Genomic DNA, 16,076 nt, shown 5'->3' with positions numbered 1-16,076 from the left:
TTCATGTTGCAGCAGCCGCTGAACCACATCCAGTTTTCTTTCTTCTTTTTTTTTTGTATTCTAGAATTTCAGAATTCCAGCAAAATCTGTCATGAAATATAAATGTTGGGTCCCTTAAAATAAATCAAGAGAATGGTGTTTAGTAAGATGTTTATGAGAAAAAACCTGCAAAAAATTTCTGATTAGTAAAATAAAATGATTTTTATTTATCTTGTATAAAACACATCTAAACAAGTCCTTCACAGAGAAATCATTTTTTTATTTATTATTTCTGAAAATAACCAGTCCCTAAGTTTTTCATGCAGGCTGAAAATGAAAATAGTCGCCTACACCTATCTCGTTATTTAGCGTCTGATAGAAAATAGACGTCAAACTCTAGAATTAGAAAATCCTGATGGATCTAAGTCACACTGTCGCTTAAAGGGACTATAAGGAAGTTTGACAGCCAAACCATGTATAGAAATAATAAATGTCTTCTTCATACATTCTCCTGCAATGCCCTGGTCCTGTAGAATGAGCCCTGGCATTTTTACTGTGATTGCCTGTTTTTCTGTAAAATCACAGAAAAAGAGAGATGCTCGGGTCGAGCAGGCTGCTTCATGCGCGTTCACGCTCAGGCATAGCCCGTAGCATTTGCTATCAGTAGCTTTAGCAGCAGAGAGAGAGGCAGTGCCACTTTGTCGCTGTTCCTAACGCCTAGTGACAAAGCTAGCTACATTTCTGAGGGCCCTTAGCTACTTTCTGTAGAACTTTCTTCTAGATATTTCCTGCAAATTAGCAACAAAATAGCCATTTTCACTCCAAACCGTTCTTTGAACGTTGTTTCAGCTGTCATCAAGGATATAAATGTTACAAATGACGTCACTGGTGCTTTAGCACTCTTGTGCAGAAGACCTGGGTTTGATTCTGGATGTGAACATAGTTTATTTAGAGTTTATTTTTTACATTAATGGTGTATTTTTTTTACAGTAAGATGCCCAAATTTTTATTTGAGACTCGCCTAACGGCATTGAATTCACAGATAAAGATGTGGGTTCAACTTTCATTTTGGAACAATTTTTCAAGCAAGGGAAGGGAATGATCTGAGCATGCAGGAGGACTGACCCATCATAAACCTTTTTCGGCTGTGCTGAAGAGAAAGGTACAGAACCAAATTATTTAATTAATTAGCTGCGCGTTCTCCTGTCCTCTGTCCTTTGGGCCACACACACACACACACACACAAACACACACACACACACACACACGGGACTGTCTCAGCTGTTATTTTCGTTAAGGAGTGTGCACGTACAGCATGCTTGCCTCGTGCACGAGCCTACTATTGAAGCTGCCGTTACACTTTTGGCCTGAGGGGGCAATCGCGAGCATAAAAATTCTAAAGTCCCTAAAGTCCCTTTAACATTCATGTCTTACCCATCTTGACTCATGACAGGGTAGACTGTTGTTGGTTTAGCATCCTGAAAACAGAGAACGACTTGCCCGCTAGAAGCTAATCGTTAGCATTAGCAACTCTGCTACATGGCAGAACTCCTTCAGGCTTGTGTTATCTGTGGAGATAAAACATCCACATTGCATAGAAAACGGAGTCAGTGGTAGAGTCACGTTGCTGTTAGCCAATCCAAGGTAAGATGTCCAAATAACAGGAAATGAGACTCCAAAACCTCTCGTCTGAAGCTACTTTCACTTCTGACTAAAATCTCTGTATTGATACTGGTGCATCGGAGCTTTTTCGGCATTCATTCCTATTAGAGACTACTGTAAAAGTATTAGAAATATCAGTGAAGGACCTCTTTAAAGCTGTTATAGCAAATTTGGAAAACAAGCTAGCTTGAAAAATGTTTTCATATGTGTCTTAACGTTCTAATATAGAATAGCTATAAACATTTTGTGGAGGTTAAAATAAAAAACGCAATAATACCAATAATATGCCTCAGACTGAAAGCAAACATAGGACCATCCTGTTGTTGGAACCTTTCTCAGTGGCCTAGTGGTAGAGTGTCCGCCCTGAGACTGGGAGGTCAGGGGTTTGATTCCTGGTCGGGTCATACCAAAGAAAAAATGGGACCCAATGCCTCCCTGCTTGACACTCAGCATTAAGGGGTTGGATTGGGGGGTTAAACCACCAAATAGTTCCCAAGTGTGGCTGTGTCTGCAGCTCACCGCTCCCCCAGGGGATGGGTCAAATGCGGAGAACAAATTTCGCACACACACACACCTGTGTGTGTGACAACTAATGGGACTTTGACTTTGTTGGTCTTGCCGACCTGCCACTCTTTTCTGGGTCCTCCATTCATTGCGCACTTGTGTATTTACCAACAAAACACCACTGGTGTAAAAAGTTATCCGCTCAATAATATCAGAGGAGAAACAGCCGGCTGCTACCACTTCAACTTTAGGACAAACTATCAGAGTCCCAAAAAGAAAAACACCATTTGAAGTCACGGACAACAGAAGAAGTTTGGACCTGAAAAACGGCGACTGGTGTATAGTGCTATCTGGTTTCCTCTGGCAATGTGGGTTTTTGGTTCTGGTGGATGGGTTAACAGCTTTAATGTCTCTTTTACTCATTAATTTAGCCAATATTTAAAACAAATTAGAATAATTTATTAGGTAAAGATAAACATCCTTTTTCCAGTGTCTCTGGCTTTTTATGTTCTTGATTTTTGGTGGAATAAATGCAACAATCCCCATTTTGTTAGTTAATGTTTGCGTTCGCTTCTTGAATCTAAAATATCACGATAACTTCCCTCATGGGCTTTTAGTCATAACCCCTCTCATTGGACGAATGACCTAATGACTCAAACGTTGAATTTGTAAAGCTTCAGACGTTTCAAACTGCTTGTGTCTTAACTTTACCAAAAATACCTTTAAAAGCCTGAAAAATTCATCCATCCATTATCCTGTAAGGCTCTGATTTGGTCATTTTGATCCTCACACACTGAGTTAATAGTTTTAAAATGAGTAAAACAGCGACAGCACCAATAGAAAAAATAAGACTGAAAAACAGAGGAAATGAGCATTGTGGTGTTGTTTACCAAATGTGTTTGTGAAACAGAACCGAAGTTGGAATAATTACGCCGTTGCTGCTTTTTATTGCTGTGATAAATTACAACCAGCCCTCTTGGGTTTGCTCGCTTTTTGTACTTTTCTAATTAAAATGATTTGTGATCCTTTTTAAACCATTCCCTTGTCAGATTTCTGCTGCAACGTTACACAGTTTTCAGATCTCAGCCCCTAACTTGATGAGCACATCTTGAACACAACGGTGAGACCAACGCAAAAGGAAACCGTCCCAACACTGGTGGAGCTGTTCTGCCTAACTTTCTCCACCAAACTTTATTTCTGCTCGTCAGACTGGTTCTCTGAAGAAGTTACTTCAGCGATGAATATCTTAAAAAAGAAAAGAAAAGAAAAGAAAAGAAAAGAAAAGAAAAGCACCATCTAAATGTGCCACCCCTCCAAGTTTTAGTCTGGTAGTTCAAGCAGAGTCTCAGAACGAATGAGACAGCTGGGCTTCACTAAGACGTACCGCCTCTTCCCTTCATCATTGACTTGACACATAAAAGATGGCTGGATGAAGACTCAACAGCTGCATGACAGCAGACATTTCTCCGTCTCTCCTTTCATCACGTTTCATCTGTCTGCCAACCTCTGTCTCTGCTCTTCTTCCTCTATCTCCCCATCCCCCAGCTCATGGCGCCAAGCAGATGTGCCTACGCCATAAGCACTAAGCTTGATTAGTGACATTCAGGTCACCTTTGCATCACGAGAACGTCTTTATTTGTGGGGAAATAAACTGAGTATTTTTGCTGTTATAAGTCACAAACCATAAAGCAATAGCAGCCATCTTTAGGAGCTACCTAAAACATAGCTACGTTCCTCTAGCTCCTTCAGTGGGATCCAGAGGCATTCCCAGAAATGTATTCCCTCCAGGAGTCCTCCAGGGGACATCCTGTCCACGTCCACCTCAGCTCACTTTTTTTGACCAAGAGAAGTGTCTTCTTGATGCTTCCCTGACCCGCCTGTCGACGTCCCGTTTCATCCTCACTCATAAACCACACCCTGGGATACTAAAAAGCCTCCACTTGAGGCAGAAATCATGTGGCGGCAGGAGAAACAACACTTCTTTTTGAAAGTAATACAGGTCAATAACGTCTAAAGAAAGTAACTAATGATTTCCCTTCAAGTTTGGTCTATCGATTGGTCCTTTTCTATGGGAAAAACATTGAATTGGTTTGGAAATTAGCTTTATATTGCTGAATGGACACAGTGTTGACTAATGGCTGTAGACACACCATATGGCTTCAATCTGACCTTTTAAAAATGATCAAAATAGACCTGAGAACTAATGAAATAAGTTTAATCCACAATTTGTGAGCTGGCAGACATGCTCATGTGGTTTTCGCCCGATAATTTGTACTTTTGGACACAACTTTACTGGTTTCATGAGGAAAAAAACAACAAAAATTAAATATATTCTTCCAGCTTTCTGTCCGAAAAAGAGTATCTGACTGTTACCTGTCTTTTTATTGTGGCTCTGTGACTGAAATAAGTGACAGGAAGCTCATGTTTGGAGTTGTCACCACTTGTTTTGCGTTTTCCACAGGGATGACGAGCACGCCCTGATCATTCAGTACTGCCAGACTCTGGGAGGGGAGGGCTCTCCGTGCAGCCAGCCCCAGAGCCCTGCCCAGATACTGCAAGCTGTGGAGAGGGAGGAGCGGGGCGAGCTGGAGCGCAACATCGCCCGTCTGGAGGAGGAGCAGAGGTGAGCGTGTGAAAAATGGAAAGTTCTGCTTAACCTTTCAAAGAGGAATTGGCTCACCTGGTGTTTAGACCAAATCAATAACTTATTTATTCAGTTTTATGCAAAGAAAACCCCTTTCTGTTTTTATTTACACTTTCAGCACAAAAGCCTCAGCCAAAGAATGACTGCAGAGTCTGTTGCTGTGGGGTTGCTTTTGCAGGGCCAGTAGCTCGGCTGGAATGATTTAACACTGATTACACACACACACACTCTCTCTGGGAGAGCTTTACTGCCACCCTCATAAATGCCAACTTAAGCAAAGCGCAGCAGCTTATGGTTCTGCTCTGAGGTGGAGAGGCTGAGGAGAGAGATTTAGGTGGGTGGGGGTCTATTATGTTTGCTACCCACAGCAACAGGAGTTAGCTGAGAGGAGAATGCAGAGGTAAACATCAGAGGGATTTTTGTGTGGGAATTCAGGATGAGAACACGAATAACCGTTAGAATGGAGACAAATGCGGAAAGAAAATAAGGAACTACAGCTTGTTGTGATATTTCCCTTGCCTCGAACTCTCCCAGGATGCTGCAGAGGGAGTATGAGCAGCTGAAAGAACAGCACGGCCATCGAGGGGCCCCTGCTGGAGGCCACTGGGAGTCGGAGAGCTCCACCGCTCACCCCAACGAGGCCGACCTGCTGGCTGAAGCCAAGCTGCTGCGGCAACACAAAGGCCGGCTGGAGGCCCGCATGCACATCCTGGAGGAACACAACAAGCAGCTGGAGTCTCAGCTCCACCGCCTTCGACAGCTGCTGCACCAGGTCACACAACTGTTCTGCCTCTTTGTTGAATCGGTTCTGTGAATTTAATGCTGGAGAACTCAAGTCATCCTTCCCAAGACCTGAATTTATTCTCTTATGTTCAACTTTCCTCACCTGGTTTGAAATCTTAGCCTTGAAGATACCAGAACAACCTTTTAAGTTGTAGAATAAATGTTTGTTTTTGTTTTAAGATTCCAATTTTCACTTCTCTCTCTCTCTCTCTCTCTCTCTCTCTCTCTCTCTCTCTCTCTCTCTCTCTCTCTCTCTCTCTCTCTCTCTCTCTCTCTCTCTCTCTCTCTCTCTCTCTCTCTCTCTCTCTCTCTCTCTCTCTCTCTCTCTCTCTCTCTCTCTCTCTCTCTCTCTCTCTCTCTCTCTCTCTCTCTCTCTCTCTCTCTCTCTCTCTCTCTCTCTCTCTCTCTCTCTCTCTCTCTCTCTCACACACACACACACACACACACACACACACACACACACACACACACACACACACACACACACACACACACACACACCCCAGCATGTAGGGATGTCTCAGAGCAGCTCAGGGATTTCACAATAAAAGGTTAAGTGGAGCATTTATAAACTTGGCCACCAGTACTTTAAAACGATCATTTCTGGGTAAAACATTGAGAATAAACATTCTTTACAGTTTCAACGGTTGTGTTAGCAACAGCTCATCATCAGCTGCTCTTACCCCTCCAGCCAAAGTAACTTACAGGTTTCCTTTTTGCCTCACCTAACTACTCGCTGAGATTCGATCGTTTGGGCCAAAACCACAACGTTTGGGCAGTAACAGAGTTTCGGGAAGCTGCAGAGCTGGAAGCAAGGAGATCATTTACATAGCTGAGGTGACTCAGCACATTTAGACTAAGATGTTTAGCTATTAGCACGTTCATCCCCTCATATTTGACGTCTGTCCCTCAAGACCTAAAAACATGTCAGTATGCCTTTCCATCAGCGACGACGAGCTGCACCCAAGTCCCAAAATAAATAAACAAAAATAAAAAAAATAAAAGTCAGCTGTGTTGATGGCTCCCATTAAATGTACACTCCAAGGCCAAGCAAAAACCCGACCTCAGCTGTGCTAAGATAAGCTGAGAGATAACAGTTGTTCTCTTGGGACGTCTCCGACGCTTCAGCCTTCCTTCGCTCTGAGAGCAGCGGGAGACGAAGATGACAGCGGTTATTAGAGGAAGGAAGGAGAACCGTGTTTATTTAGTTTTACGTTGAGCAAACGCTCAGGGGAGCGTGAGATTCTGTCGTAAATGTCACCAGGCATGAACCGTTTCCTCAGACTTGAGTTGAGTCCGTATGTGTGACGCTTAAATGAGCGGAATGGGAACAGTGAACAGCTGAGATCGCTGACATCAGCACGACTGAGATCTTCAGCGCTTTAAAGACACGGACGTTTGTGAAAACACGCTGGGGGTGATTTTAGTCCTGATTATTGCTGCTCTTCTGTTTGTCATCTGCTGCTGCAGCGTTTGTGTTTGCTTCCAGCCAATAATATTAAAGGAGACCCATTAAAGCTTCAACAGGAAAACTGTGAGAGCTGCCATATGTTTTGGCCAGGTTTCATGACTTTCATTTTAGTCATTCATATTGGAGTCCTGGGGTCTCACACTCAGAAAAATGTCCTGTGACGTCTCTGAATGTGTAGCATGGAATTCTCTCTTTGAGACTTTGGCAGGGGTGTGTTTTAGTTCAAAAGATAACACCCTCCTTCATGTATTCCCTTGTTTTTTCACTTCCAGGCAGAGTGATTGTGTTGATTATTTTTTTGCCTCTGTTTCAGCCGGAGGTAGACTCCAGGGTAAACGGTGCATCCTCTCCTACTGTACAAGACAGAGGACCACCCACTGAAAACTCAGGTGAGAAGCTCAACAGTTTTCTGTCCACTGGGTCAAATCTGCATTTAGCAGCTCTTACTCTGAAAGGTCAGTCAGAGGCAAACTTGTTGCTCCTTGTGGAAGCATCAGAGAGTGTATCTGGTGTCCGTATTTCAACCTGTCTGTGCCTGTGTGTGCGCACGTGTGTGTGTTCAGATGAGCTGCTGGACCCACACAACAGCAGCTCTGACCTGGCAGATGTAATGGAGCAGATTAACAACTCCTTCCCTGCATGCAGTCGTAAGTTCCCCCGCTCCTCCGGCCGTCGTCGCCGTGTCCCCTCAGCATGTTTGTGTTTCACCACATCAGAAAAATACTAAATCTTTTTAGCTGTCGTCGCGTCCCTTCGCACAACATGAGTCAGCATCCAACAGAATGACAGGCACAAATTTAAACGTAGGGTTACGTTATGTAAAGCCCGGTTCTTTGATAACAGAGTGAGGTGTTTCACTGTGGGAATCGCCCTGGCGTGACCAACTACAGAAGCTCCAATGACATCACGTCTGTCCCTGACAGACTGGTTGCGCCGTGCCCAGGCTCCGCCCACCCAGTATACACGGCCAACAAACCCCTCCTCATTCAAACGATTTCTTACCATCAACTCAAGAAGGGAACTGTTGGTGAAACACCTCACTCTGTTACATACCGTGACCCTACATTCTTTTTCTAACATCGTTCAGTGATTCACTATGGGAGATATGGCCCACTCCCGGATTGCATGTCCATCCCGAGGCGAGCTGCAGCAAAATTCAGCTTCACCACTAAGCAGATGCTATTCATCCTGCCTCTAGCACTGGATGCGCCAGCAAAGGTTGAGACACATCCAGTCTGTAAAACAGCACAAAAGTTAGCGGCGTGGCCCAGCTAGCTGCTGCACAGATATGCTGGACTGACACTCCACGAAACAGGGCCCAAGATGTCGCCATGCTCCTTGTAGAATGAGCCCTCACCCGCAGAGGGGGTTCAGCACCCTTGCACCTATATGAAAGGCTGATTGCTTCTACAATCCAGTGTGCCAGTCTCTGGCGAGCCACAGGTTTGCCTTTATGGGCCGTGGCCCAAGAAACAAACAACTGGTCTGATTTTCTGAGACCAGCAGTCCTGTCCATATAAACCCTTAAAGCTCGAACAGTGCAGAGACAATTGAGCTTGGTTTATGCTTGACACATTCACTTTCCGCTTGATGATGCGGCTCACGGATGGAACGCGCTTCACAACTCACAGCGTTTATGGTTCATGCGGCTCGTCTCTGCGGTGAGCCAATATTCTCCCAAACTGTAGGGGGCAGCATGGAGCTCTACGGCATGCATCCAACACTACACCATAGTAGAAGTAGAAATTACTGTTTACAACATGGCATTCCAGCATTTTTAACAGCGTCCTCGTCTTTTCCGACAGTGCGAGCTATTTCTCTCCAAGAATTATTAACAACATGTTGATCACGGTGATCTTTGAGAGCTGAATCATACAAATGTCTGTATTTACGAACCTCTGCCATACTAGTTCTTGCCGGTCCGCCATGTTTTTCCGCGTCCGACCGTCCGCGTGGTTAGAAAATTTCTTAGGTGCGCGTTGCGGAAATTCTGGGCCGTGCGGAGGTGCGGTGGAGGGGCGTGTTTGTTAAAATGACGCAATTTCGCCGCGCGGAGCCGTGCGGACCTCGCAGACACGTCAAGCATAAACCAACCTTTAAGCTTCTGCTCTTCTGCTGAGGATAAAGGAGGTGAGTGAAAAACCAGCAGCTCCACAGGGGAGCAGCTATAAGACGACTCCATTACTTTAGGCACAAAAGCTGGATTGGGCCGCAGACACACCTTAGTGTAGCCAGGGGCCCACCGTAAACAAGAGGGACTGACTGACCATGCCTGAAGGTCACTCACTCTCTTTGCTGTAGTTGAAGCTAAGAGCAGTCTTTAAAGAGAGAAATTTCAATCCAGCCCCATCTACCGGTTCAAAAGGATGATGACAGAAGGCCTCCTGAACAAGAGAGTGGTCCCACAGTGGTACCAGTGGCCTAAAGACTGGTAGCTTACGGCGAGCACCCTTCATGAAGCGACTCACTAACGGGTGTTGCCCCACTGGTTTGTCACCAAAACCCCACATGGCATGCAGAAATTGCAGCCAGATAAACCTTAATAGTGGAGAAAGCTTTACCCTTGTCCATCAGACTCTGCAAAAAACAGAGTACATCCCCCACCGAACACTGAAATGGGATAACATGTTTTTCTTCACAGCACATCTCAAAAACCCTCCATTCACAGCTGTAAAGAGAGCGAGTTGAGGGGGCCCTAGTGTTTTGAATGGTGTCAGTGACACTTGGGGGCAGGCCTGCCACGCTCAGATTCCACCTCTCACGGGCCAGGCCCACAGACACAAGCGGTCTGGGTGAGGCTGGCTGTGCTAAGCTAGCGGGGCCTGTTGGCTAAACAGGAATTTGCAGTCTAATTCTGTCGTAGAACTGACCAGTCCGAGTAACCAAAACGTTTGTGAGGCGTTCGTGTTAATATTTCGGACTAATTAGCGTGTGCAATTCGTGCTGCAGCTCGCTCTTCCGTTTTAAAAGCTTATAAGACTGTCGCAATTCAATGCTAGTCAAGCTACGGGCTGATTTACCGGCGATCAGACTGCAATCTTCCGGTGGAGAAGTTCTTTCATCTCCGTACACAAGAACAATACACAGTGTCACGAAACACTCAGAAAAGACATAAAAAATACAGTATTTACATTAAAGATGACAGCAGGAAAAAACCTGTGCTTTGTGATAGAACCTCCAATAGGGCTTGGGCTGACGTCAGCCTTAAATGATTTGAGATGAACCAGCTCCTCCTGCCGGGGGGTGAACAGTATCACTCCCCCTTTTGACTTTAATTGGAGGTGTAGTGGTGAATTACGAGATCGTCCCGTTTTCAACCAGAAACATCAAGTTTTATAAATATTTGAGTGTTTACTGTTTAAAAACGTCTCAGAATGAGCAAGAAATGTCAAAAATGTACAAATATCTGGCAAAATGGCTCACCATTATGTAAAGGGTTAATTTTACATCTATTTAATGAAAGGAATCTTACGTCTTATGGTTCGTTAAATAAATGTAAATTAACCCCTTGAAATCATTTATTTTGTCTTCAGCCTAAAATTCAGAACTGATCCAAAGGATGATTTGTTCTGAGTCCCTCTGGCCAGATACAGGTTAACACCCAGAACGCCGTTGTCATAGTGAAAACAGGCTACCGTTGTTCGTGTCCTTCGTTTTCTAAGTCCATACTGTCGTCCAGCTGTGTGTGCGTGCGTGTGTTTAGCTGTCAGGGGTGACGAGGAAGAGATGACAGCCTCCCCCTGTAGGTGCACCTACCTGTAGGGGCAGTTCCAACACGGCGCTGGTTTTCAGAGCTGAAGCTCTCTTTGTGCTTCGGTTAAAAAGCCATTTGAATGTTGCTGCTGTTTGAACGTTATTAGGCTCCGGCTGCTGCACAGCTCCCAGGCACATCTGCACAGAAGTTGAGTGTGTGTGCATGAGTGTGTGGAAGGCACCCAGAGGCTGATGATTTAACTTATACAAGCAGAGCTGAATGGAGGGTTTTAAGTGTTTTCTTTTGTCTTCCACAGCCTCGAGCCTCTCATCGAGACCACAGGTAAGACTCCAGAACTATGAATGAGTCCATGTGCCGTCAGCAGCTCCCCCGTTCTGCTCCGTGTGTGTATTTCAGTCATTTGTAACGATGGGTGGAAGTTGCGTCGGAGAACATCTTAGAGGTAATAACAGGCATTGTCCTCCGTGCAGCCTTCACCCGTGAGAAGGAGCTGGCTAATGGATCTCTGGGGGTTCCATTAGCACCTCCTCTCATCCTCCTGGTCTCAGGGTAAAGGTGCGTTTCAGGACAAAAGGATTGTGAAAGCTTCTGCCGCTGACCTCTTCTCTCTGTAATTATTAACCCAGCTCCGGTGAGCCTCGGCGGTTCACAGTCCCAGCGTCTCCTCAGACCGCTCCAGGCTAGCTAAACTCATTAAAAAGATTTTTTTAATGATCGTTGTAACAAAACTGACTCACTTTCCCCTCTGAGCTTGCTCTGAAAGACAATTCCACCTCAGCGGATGATTAAGTCAGTAAAATACCCACGTAGTTGAATTCCTTTACGTGTGCATCATTACATTTTAATCCAGGCAGCAGTGAGAGAAGAAAGGAAGGTAAATTGTCGAGCAGAAGGGCCGTCGGTCTGAGCTGCTTGTGTCAGGAAAAGGAGCTAAAATGGTGATGGATAATTAATGATAACAGGTTTTTAATTAGACTGATTAGCGTTAATGATGCAATGCTCCGTTCCTGCGTCGGAGGGTTGCATCTCCACTGGTTACCAGAATCATCGGGTTTTTAACGCCACGTCTTCTGTCTGTTCTCCAGGTGATGTGAGGACCAGCTGCACACGTGAACGCGAGACCATTCCCAAACAAAACCCTTTTGTCCCGAACATCCCAAAGACGCACAGGAGCAGACAGCCGGACTCATTTGACCACCTTTATCTTGTACTATGCAACTGCAGATTGTTCCTAAACTTGTTTTAGTGTTTTTATCCTCATATTTCTATGTGTGGTAAAATATTCTCTGCCTTGGGATTTGAGATCACTTTTTGACTTCTGCCTTTGACTGGGAATCAGTTTGTCATTCCGTGGCTATTCTCTAGGGTTTTTTTTCTTCTTCTTCAAGGATTATCCACAAATTAGTTTGTAGGTGATCCACACAGTTGGTTTTAAAAAGAGAACAGGATGCGTTAGAAACTGTACAGTCACCTCTGAAAACTGTCCTGTAGCATGCTTGATGTAAAATTCCCCTTTAAAGCACCGGCGGCCTCTCCGCCTCGTGTCGACTTCACCCCCTTTGTGCCTAAAAAGACGGAGACAGCAGCTGAATCACACCAGGACTGTGTATAAAGATTATATAGATTAAAATCTGAAGTTGTCCTTAATGTTGGATCATGAGCCTGTCACTATTACGTAGATGTTTTTATTATTATTTTAGAGCTCTATGTTGACAAATCAGAGTAAAGCCATGATTGCCTTGCTACCTCAAACTTGTAGACACAGTTTTGTTGTTGTGGTTTGTGATCCTTTACAGTCCGGTCTAGCATCCGAAGCGGTAGCTTTGCTGTATCGGTGTACAGCCGCAGCAAGTTCATGAAATCCAACAGAGTTCTGGCTGTAGCGGAGCGACCTGCTGAAGCTAGTCTCACATCACCCGCAGTTGTTTTTCCCTCTGGCCTTGGCGCACCGGCCCCTCACCGCGTCACGTTGTTGTGCTTCTTATGCTGTCCTGTAAAACTCGTGGCACTGAACACTACTATAACCTCGTCTGGCTGTAGAGTAACAACGACGTATTGGTTACAGTCATGGTGAACCGTAACTGGCAGAACTGTGTCGCTTCTCCTGAGGTATGTAAAATAGATTCACCACACTACGTGTAATATGGCTACAGTGTTTTATTCTAAATAAAAAAGGTTTTATAACAAATTCATGAGCCTTGCTGTTTTTATTCATCTTTGTCGTCGCTGTTAGCTCGGACTAAGGAATCCATCACTCCTGGTTTAAGAAATCTCCGCCTGATTAATGCCACCTTCACAGCTGTCACCTAGGCAATGTTATTTATCACAGGAACTGATCACATGGTGAGAGGGTCTGTCGTTATTACGTTTGCAGGGAGCGTGCTGCACTCTAGCTGGAGAAATAAATCATTTAGGATGAATGATTAACGCTAATAAGCTTTTTTTTAATATCAGCTTAGTGTTTGGGTCGAGAGAGCTGACTTGTCTGCTAAAGCCGTGTTTCCGCTTTAGGAGTTCTGGGAGGGAGAAACGGGAGTGGGAGTTACGATGGTGCGTCCTATCCTCGTGTCTTCATACAAAATCAGCCCTTTCGGGACTTTGCTAAGATGTTAGCGTAACGCAATCGCTTTGGCAATGAGTAGCATCACTGATCATTAACAATGTTTAAAGTTTTTTTTCTGTCGTAATCGATTCCATTCAGAAAACTGGGAGAGCAGCTGTGTGACGTAAAAAGCTGCGTTTTTATTTGTGCTTTGTGACCACGAAGTGCTGTAAATGACGTCATCGTGAGATTTTATTACAAATGCAGGTTATTTGGTGATTGAATTGGACGTCTGCCGATGCCATTTCTTACAGATACAACCAGTCAGCACAAGCTGACTACAAGTCCCACTCAGACAGTCTACTGTACCTTTCTGAGTAACTACCCCTGTTCAGGTACTCCATTAGTTCCTGAAATGGTCCGGACAACGATCCTTTCAGGCCAGCGTGATAAAATTGAGACGCGCCCGTGCTGCAAAGGTTTAGCATTTTACCCGGGAGTTAGGATAAGCAGATTATCTTTGACCATATTTTAAATGATCTACATTTATATCTATTGTTAATGACTCAAATTTTGATTTTGTACTGAACGTCTGAATCATCATTGTGTTACTTCAAAGCTCAGCCAAGCAGGTCACACTCCCAATGTTTCATTGCACCCCCTTCAGCCTTGACTACAGCACACATTCGCTGTGGCATTGTTTCTATAAGCTCCTGCAATGTCACTGCATTTGTTTCCATCCACTGTTGCATTATTGTTTTACAAAGATCTTGCATTGATGATGGTAGAGTCTGACCGCTGCATAAAGCCTTCTCCTGCTCATCCCAAATATTCTCAATGGGGTTAAGATCTGAACTCTGAGGTGGCCAATCCATGTGTGAAAATTATGTCTCATGCTCCCTGAACCACACTTACCATTTGAGGCCTATGAATCCTGGCGTTGTCATCTTGGAATATGCCCGTGCCATCAGGGAAGATGGAATATAGATCTATACCAGACCAACTGCGGCAAGCCCGGATCATAGCACTGCCCCTACAGGCTTGTACAGGCTTGCTATAGGCATGATTAGTGCATCAAGTCACCTGCCTCTCTTCTTACCGTGATGCACCCATCACTCTGAAATAGGGTCCATCTGGACTCATCAGACCAGTTTAATAATGCAATTTTTAATGCATTATTAAAAGAGTCTCTGTAGATGCTTTCTCTGCTTGGTGCATGCCAATGATCAACATTAACATCGTTTCCATGGCCATCAAATGTGTCTTTCCACATGGTTGTTTAAGAAATAAGAAGCAACCCATTGCACCAGTTCACCCATGCAGTGATTATCCATTAGGAGGATCGTACCTATTTTGCTTGGTTAAATCCAGGTGGCGACTTTTTTGGGGCCGGGCAGTGTATATTTGTCCACCATTTTTATTTCTAGTTGGTGTAGTTTGTGACACTTTCGTCTTTAATCTGCATGATCGCTCTGCCACTTTTTCCTTTATTATGATCTGACCCTAATTGCATTTTTCTAGTGTATGTTCAGCAACTTTTAGCAACCCGTCAGGCTGAATTAAGCCTCCGCATGAAACCTTATTCCCTCTAAAGGCTGCAGTTATTAGACTGTCAACCCTTAAATTGGTTGTGACCTTGTTTGACTGCTCCTTCGTTACTGTACAGTGCTTTCTGTCATTCCTGTCACAAAATTTCAACAAGCAAATTATGCTTATATGACCTCATTTTATCTCTTCAGGTGAAGCCAATCTGTCTTTTTCTGGAAACTTTTGTCTTAAATGTAATAAATAATAATGTAATAAACTGGTTGATATTCTTTTGCCACACAAGTTCTCACTGCATCATCTATCAGTAATTTAATGGGAATTAATACTGCATCCTAATTGGATCTGGGGTAACAACTCTACAGACAAGGTGCCTCTTCTGTCTATTGTTTGTAAATAGGAATAAGTTGTTAATAAAATAATTAGAAGGTTGCAGATGTAATCATTAATACCTAAATGGGGTTTCCACCTGTTCCACCTATAGGATGAAACCAATAACAAGATGAAGGAACATAAGTAGGAGTAGAAGCTCCCCCTAGTGGCTGGCTGCAGTACGTGAAGAAGAATCAGTGTCTAAATGTGATGCTTTTTTTTAAAAACTTCCCATCAATACCTTCACATTTTGAGCATAGATCTTATTCAAAACATTTTTTCTCTAACTTGCCTGAGCAGCACCATCTGTGATGTCATAATCTTTCGTCACGGATGAGAACAGATGCGATTATTCCTCCGGGCTTCGGCTGTCCAGCAATCAACAAAACCATTTATCTGGATCGAGCCGTGCTGCTGGTGGTGCTTGGTGTTTACTTCCACCCCCATTCATGCAGCAGCACTGGCTGCTTCCTTTTGACAGCTGTCCTCTTTGATCAATGCTTGGCAGGCACTGACAAACCGGTGCTGATGGTGTAGATGTCTGCATCGCACCCCCACCCACGGCGCAATACAGGGACGGGCAACAGATGTTGAGGATGAGGCAAGGCACAGCAGGACCGAAGGGGAGGATTTGTGATACACCCAACCCCAAAGCGGAAACTAGAGATGGACACAAAAAAAGAGATAATTAATATTTATATTATGTCAGCAGCTGAATTTCTTTTATGCTGACACTGCGGTTCTTTATGTAAAGGCTCCAACTTCTGCAAATTTGAGTCAAACTTGTATCCTAATGAATCTCAAAGCTGTAACAGCTCCTTTGCAGTGCTTATCAGCTGAAGTTTATCGTCCTCGGTGC

General features: G+C 44.3%; 1 protein-coding gene across 13 annotated transcripts in view; it reads left to right on the top strand.

The window, feature by feature from the left end:
• Positions 1-12,323, top strand: part of utrn (utrophin) — a 208,672-nt gene extending 196,349 nt beyond the window's left edge. For 12 of the 13 annotated variants that reach the window (XM_015947254.3, XM_015947253.3, XM_015947261.3 and 9 more), the window contains 6 exons: positions 4,607-4,768; positions 5,324-5,561; positions 7,357-7,432; positions 7,607-7,690; positions 11,054-11,079; positions 11,844-12,323. In XM_015947254.3, coding sequence (XP_015802740.3) covers positions 4,607-4,768; positions 5,324-5,561; positions 7,357-7,432; positions 7,607-7,690; positions 11,054-11,079; positions 11,844-11,852 — 595 coding nt within the window. In that variant the 3' untranslated portion in view covers positions 11,853-12,323. The remainder of the gene's footprint in view (positions 1-4,606; positions 4,769-5,323; positions 5,562-7,356; positions 7,433-7,606; positions 7,691-11,053; positions 11,080-11,843) is intronic. The other variant, XM_015947260.3, reaches the window with a different exon arrangement.
• The last annotated feature ends 3,753 nt before the right edge of the window (positions 12,324-16,076 follow it).

The sequence above is a fragment of the Nothobranchius furzeri genome, chromosome 2 (assembly GCF_043380555.1).
Source record: "Nothobranchius furzeri strain GRZ-AD chromosome 2, NfurGRZ-RIMD1, whole genome shotgun sequence".
Taxonomy (NCBI): domain Eukaryota; kingdom Metazoa; phylum Chordata; class Actinopteri; order Cyprinodontiformes; family Nothobranchiidae; genus Nothobranchius; species Nothobranchius furzeri.
Note: the sequence above shows the minus strand (reverse complement) of the source record. Positions and strands in the feature narration are given on the sequence as shown.